The following is a 7,057-nucleotide window of genomic DNA, read 5'->3' on the forward strand; positions in this document are numbered from 1 at the left end:
ATAATCTTAGACACAGAGTACGATAGTATAAAATTATTAATATATATAATGGTAATAAAAAAAAGATATTAATGAAGACAATTCTAACTTATGTTTACAAACATGTATATGTTCAAATTTTATTTAATATTTAACGAATTCAAAAAACGGCATTTAACTCTGGTAAATAGATTAAATGCATAATTTTCGATCGACGTACTATTATCGATGAAATATGAGAATAATATTTAACATTTTACATATTTAATATTTAATATTTTATATACAACGATACACAAATTATGATGTAAGTATGACGAAGATATATTTTTAAACTTATTTTGTATTTAAAACGCAAAATGATTCTAAAATATAAATAATGCTAGCAGATTTTGAAACAAGTACGTGATTCTAAAGTATTTTAAATCAAAATTAAGCTTTTGTATAATTAAAATATATTTTACAAAATTGACATAAAATATTAGGAATACATCACTATAAACAATTGTCGTTGTACTACTTTGTTTTCAAAATATTTCAAACAGAAGCCAAAGAGAAAGTTACTTAACAATTTTTAATGGTAACGCCAGTAAAAAGAATCTTATGTTCATTAATGTTACGCAACATCCAGACAAACGAATTTTTGCATTGAGTACAATTGTTATTTTTTTGAAAAGATGAAAGGGACCCTCCATATTTGGTATAGAATATATTAATTGCATTAGCAGTAACGTCTTTTGATGTGAACTTGATATATGCACGATGATTCGCACCGCCAAGGTGCAGATTTTTTTCAGTAAAACCAAACAAACTGGCCTTTTCCGGACTTAATACACGTTTGATATCCAACATTTCCAACAACTGATCGATTGGCAATTCGTGCTCCAGTTCGAAGTAATCGGGGTATATCGTATTTTTATCCGGCAATTTTTCCAATGATACCTTCGGAGACAGTATTTCACGGAGCATTTCGGCTCCTTCTTTAGTTGCCAATCTTTTGACCAATCCAGAAATATCTTCATTAATTTTCCAGATATTAGGTCTTGTTAATTCCTGAGTAACTGGAAATAATGCGAACAGCCACGTCCGCGATGTTAATGCTATCCTAGTCACGAACATGCCGAATTTGCGAGATATGTCTGAAAAAATTGTAAGACTATAGAAAAAAAGCGATAAAAGTTAATGGAAACGGAATTACAATGCTGCATATACTATTTTTGTTTATATCAACAATTTTCAAAAATCCGTATATGTTTCTTGCACTCTCAAGATAAAAATGTATTGACTTAATCACATTTTAATCATATATTGAAAATTTGGAAATGATATATATAAATTCATATAAATTAGAGAAATGTACATGTGTGTGCGTGCGTTTATATTTACTTTTAAACAACTGTAGAAATTGTTTTATCATACTAAAATTTTTACTAGATTAATATTATTTATATAAATTTTTATATTAAACGTTATTTATAAAATAAAATATAATGTATATATTATTATTATTTATTTTTAAAAATAATAGTGTATAATATTTGTTAATATTAGTTGAATATGAAATTAGTAGAAAACAATTTTATTATATAGAATTAGATTAGAGAGATTTAAAATATATACTTATAATAAATAACATAAAAATTATATATTTACATGTTATACCGTGTTTCTTAACAGGGGAACGTTGGATATTGAGCCGAAGATCGTTCGATAAAATAAAGTCCATATTGTTAGTGAATGTTCTAAATACCACAGGTTGAGGAATGTTAATTTGCATCTCGTTTTTCAATTCTTCATTAATATGATTCATTATATTAGGAATTTCGGAACGATTAAACAATCTGCATTTTTCAGGAGTTATATGTTTTTTTTTTTTATAACATTTGGAGTCTTGAATCCAACAACTATGATTTTTGCAATAAACGTCCATCGCATGGAGATCAACCTGGGACAATAAATATAAAACAATTTTTGATTTTATTCTCTTCTTTTTTAAATAAAGGACTTTATCTATGGATTACATAAATTTATTTTTAAAAGTAGAATTTTATATTATATATACAATATTCATTTATATAATCATTTTCATAATGAATTTTAGTTTAATAATATTAAATATAATATTATGTAATATTTTAATATAACATAATCCTTATCTTATTCAGATATTTATGTATATTAGCTTATTGAACTATTTTGATTAATAAAGTAGTAATTATATACTATTTTATATTTAAATACATATTATTGTTCAAAATGCACAATGACAAAGTTTAGTTAAAAATAAAGTTTTTAATTCTTGACTTTCTATTTCTCTTAAAAATGCATTCGTAATTTCGGCCCCGCTGAATAAATTATTTAACAAATTATTAAAATTATTAAAATTTTCGATTAGTCTCAATCAATTGCGTAATTCTATACAAAGCTATCTGAAAAACTAAAAATAAGCAAGAATGATTTGAGTTTCATTGTGTTATAATATTATATAAATATTTTAATATCCATTGATCGCGCATGTAATAATAGGTCAAATTATATATGCAATTTTTAAAATCTTTCTCTTTTGAAATAAAAGACTTTAACTTTAATTGTAGATTACATAGATTTATTTTTAACAGTAGAAATTTATATTATACACAACATTATTCCACATAATCATTTTCATTATATTTTAGTCTAATTTTATTAAATACAACATTATATGTAATATTATAATTTAACAAAATCATAATATTATCGACGTATTTATGCATATTAGTTTGAAATATTTTGATTAATAAAGCAGTAATTATAATACTTTATATTTAAATATATATTGTGGCGATTACATTGTCACATACTTCCCAAAAATTAACGAGCGAAAATACTTATACGAATACGGCCACACACATGCGAAAAGTACCGAGACACAAATAAATATAAATAAAAACATAACAGACGAGACAGAGAGAGACAAAAGACGAGAAGCACGGAGACAAATATTAAGACGTTAAGAGACAAAGGAAATAAACGAACAGAAAATTTTCGAAGCCTCTCGAAGCCTATCGAAGATGGATTTTTGAGGCGAAAGATATGAGGAGCGATTTTGCGTGGGAGAGATTCGGTTATCGACTGTCACCGCGTACGGACGTATATTGTTAATCCGAGCGATTTAATATTCATGTATCGACTTTTTAAGACTGTGCTTTCTTAACGAATATACTTTCAGTTTCATGCAATTAAAGCCTCTCATTATTTAATTTCCGACTCGCATCGTACCGATTAAGTATTCCTCCGCAATAGTCGAAAATATTATTGTTTAAAAATTGCTCAATGACAAAATTTAATTGAATATGAAATTGTTAATTTTGGACTTTCTATTTCTTTTAGAAACGTATTAGTAATTTTGGTCCCGCTTAATAATTTATTTCACAATTAATATAATTATTAAAATTTTCGTTTAGCCTCAATCGATTGCTAATTTTCTACAAAGCAATATTATCAACTAGAAAAAGCAGGAATAATCTGAGTTTTATCGTGTTATATAATAATACATTTAAACACTTTAATAATCATTGATCATGCATGTGATAATTGGTTAAATTACATATGTTGTGGAAAAATGTTAATACAACAACAGATAAATTTCTTTACCACATCTTCTTCTGTTTGTTCTTCCATTTCTCTATTTTCCACAATTCTATCTAATGCCCAAAATTTTGTTCCAAGATGTATCGGTAATTGGAGGACACTTTTCAATTGTTCCTTGGTCTCATTGCTGGATGCACGATAAACCATCATAAGTCCCTCATATAAGCCGTCTGAACTAAAGACAAACTCTTTCTGTGGCATTATACAAATCATTTTCTGCAGACATTTAAGGTTGAATTCAAAATATCCTATCTGAGCTGTTGCTAAACATGGAGAACGAAAATGTGATGATTAAGCTGAACTGACAAAAGACAAATAGAGATATTACAAACAGAAAGTCATAATTTATTCTACAATTTCATCAGAATCTAATTAAATTCAATATGCTACTTAAATAGCATTAAAATTATTCGACAAGTAATTTGCAAGACAATGATTTGTTTTGCAAAAATTTTTAATTTAATTTCAAATTTGTTAAAATATACGATAAAAGATTAGCAACGATGTATATCCTAAAAAATTATTTAAATATTCTTGAAGAAAATATAAATAAGTTGCAATATTACTAGAGAAAATATGCGATACATGTATTTTATAATTTTTGCTCGCTTTAGTCAAATATTCTTTATAATGTAAACTTTATTATAAATAAATTGATAATCTATATCTGAAAATAGATAGAAGAAAAGAAATAGTAAAAATTCTTTAGATATCCGTTCATCAACTTCTAAAAGTCGAATGTTAATTTAATTTATATTTAAATATATAAAATTCAATAATAAAAGACAATCGAGAAAGAAATAGGGAATGGAGGAAATTTTAAATAACAGTATCCGAAAGATATTGGAATATCTGCCCATGTTTACTAATATATCTACATAAGCACTATGAATTATTATGTGTATCGAAAAAATATAATCAACGTTAACCGACCTTTAAATAAAGCACATTATTCTACCACAATTGAAATTAACGGATCGCAAAACTTATTAAATGACTATCACTAAGTTAAATTATCGAAAAACTTTATTCAAAATATAATAAAAAGGAAATATTTGCGTTAAAACAAATATTTTTTATTAATATTATTACTATTATTTATTAAATTGTTATATTAGAGATAAATTGGCGATAGATTTATTATGTTACTTTATATAATATTTTTGAACTTACGATTATACGTAGAATATTCCGCCATCGTGGTGTATATAATGGCGAAGTTGCTGCTTGGATTGTATCACGTAGACTGAGAGAAATGCTGATAATAGACCAACTTTAACGAATTGGGAAGATGTTGGTGTTGGGAAATTTCATTTAGTGAGAAAAAAACAAATATCGTTTAAAGTCATGTGTTCTCGTTCGGATTTCCGATTGACTAATGACGATTCTGCGCATGAAGCCAACCATGAAAGATGAATTTGTTAAGTTCCCCGGCAAAGATGTTCCGATGCAGCTTGTCGTAGTTCAGCCAAACGTAGGATTTCCTGGATTCATAGATGATACGGCTGAACAGCCGAAAATACTTCTTCTCAGTGTAAATAACAATCGTCATCCACCACGGAATCGCCCATCTGAATTTCGCTATTCAATAATTCTTCGGCACATAAGACTGTCAACAGCTCGTGGATCGGCAGCTCTTTCTTCATCTCGAAGTTCGGCCACATAATGAAATTAAAATAATTTTCCTTGGTTGAGTTATTTTCTAAAATACAGCGCAACTTGCGGATTCCCTCCTTGGTCGAAATTTGTTTGAGCAGTTGGGTCAAATCGTTAACAATATTACTTTTCTGAAAAGAGTGGTCTTGCTTGTGCATCCGCGTGCAATATTCCGGTAACAACACAAACATCGACAAGGTTCGTTTGCAGTGTAACTCGCTTATGTGCAAGTCCAGGTCGTAATATACGTCTGAAAAAATGTAGAATCAAAAAATATAAAAAAAAATGATGCAGAAGAAAATAAGAAAAAGAGAGGTCAGTGGATAAAAAATCGGAACTTGTATATAAAATAGCAAAAATTTTTGAAAATTTATTTAATATATATCCCGAGCGCATTCAAATAAGTGCGAAAAACTTTAGGAAATAATTCTTTGTAAAAAATTAAGAAGGTTTTTCTTATATAATTATATAAGTACATTTATATCCCTCTTTGAGGAATTACTTTAACTTATTTTTTAAAAATAAAAATAAAAATAAAATTTTAATTTTAATTTTTTTAAAAACTACTGATTTTATGAAAAAGAAATAAAAAAGATAAAAAAATTTTTTAAAAAATCAAACTTTCTAACGCATATTTTTATATGATCATATTTCGGTCCGTTAAAAAGTTCTGATAAGAAATTAAATACAAGTTGTTAGTTTTATCTCCTTAAAAACAAGTACGCAATTCTAGAGTACTTTCAACTACTAAATTTTAAGACTTGCCAAGTAATGATCATTAAATGAATCGAAATATAAATTCACTTGACAATATATAAAGTAATACCACATATAAAATACGTATATTTTAAATCATTATCTATTCGAAAATCGACAGGAAATTTACATTTCTAGAAAAGAATTTTTAGACTCATCAATTTGAATATTTAGTTCCACTTCTTGTTTATACGGTAAAAGTAGGAACAAACACGTTGTTTGATAAAGCACACACAAGTCTCTTATTTAATTAATTTAATCGAATGTAATTTATGCACTGATAGCGGAGCCGAGTGTGAAATAATTTTGTCTTATGGATATACGTTAGTATTCGAAGATGTCTACGAATAAAATATTTATTAATTTAACTATCCTAATTTATTATTTATTAATTATTTATTAATAATTTGATTATTAGTAATTAATTTGTTCTAAAATTCAAACTTATAGTTAAAATAATCCACATTTAATAGCTCTAGATATATACATGATGAATATTTGCATTATTCTTAATAATAAAAAGATATAATAAATTGTTTTTTAGGAATTTTTTATTGCTATTATATAAAGCTACATATGCATTTAAAACAGTAAATTAAATTGTATTTATGATAGAAATGACAAACAACCGTTTTAGTACAAAAATTAGTACAAAATAATGTGTGTCAACAACTAAAATGACAAAAAGGTTTTTTTCACATTATTTCACAGTCTATTTTAAAGAGATAATTTAATAAATTATATCGCAATATAAATTATATATTATCGTTATATGGAATTTGTTTCTTGATTTTTTTTATACGACATATAGTAAGTTATATCTTGCCAAGTGTGAATTTTAATGAATAAAATAAAATAAAGAATAAAATAAACGTTAACAATATATCTATCGCAATAATTGTTCAACTGTAATCATATGTGACAATGTCAAAGTTTATATAACACGAAAATTATATACTAATTTCAAATGTTATCTCGAACACATAATGTTCTCACAAAATTAAGTTCTTGAATTATTAATATTTATTTTACAAAA

The 7,057-nt window shown here is 26.1% G+C and overlaps 1 protein-coding gene across 2 annotated transcripts; it reads right to left on the reverse strand.

The window, feature by feature from the left end:
• Positions 1–302: 302 nt before the first annotated feature.
• LOC114930283 (uncharacterized) lies at positions 303–5,070 on the reverse strand. 2 transcript variants are annotated; one of them, XM_029302036.2, is made up of 4 exons: positions 4,783–5,070; positions 3,613–3,872; positions 1,642–1,924; positions 303–1,118 (listed from the first exon to the last, which is right to left on the reverse strand). In XM_029302036.2, the coding sequence occupies exons 1-4, from the start codon at positions 4,805–4,807 to the stop codon at positions 544–546; spliced, it is 1,143 nt and encodes a 380-aa protein (XP_029157869.2). In that variant the 5' UTR covers positions 4,808–5,070; the 3' UTR covers positions 303–543. The 2 variants fall into 2 exon arrangements, with proteins under 2 accessions (XP_029157869.2, XP_085346200.1); XM_085490074.1 differs by having other exon boundaries at positions 1,633–1,924.
• Between the last annotated feature and the right edge of the window lie 1,987 nt (positions 5,071–7,057).

Source organism: Nylanderia fulva, unplaced genomic scaffold (assembly GCF_048542155.1).
Source record: "Nylanderia fulva isolate GAGA-0341 unplaced genomic scaffold, ASM4854215v1 Scaffold96, whole genome shotgun sequence".
NCBI lineage: Eukaryota > Metazoa > Arthropoda > Insecta > Hymenoptera > Formicidae > Nylanderia > Nylanderia fulva.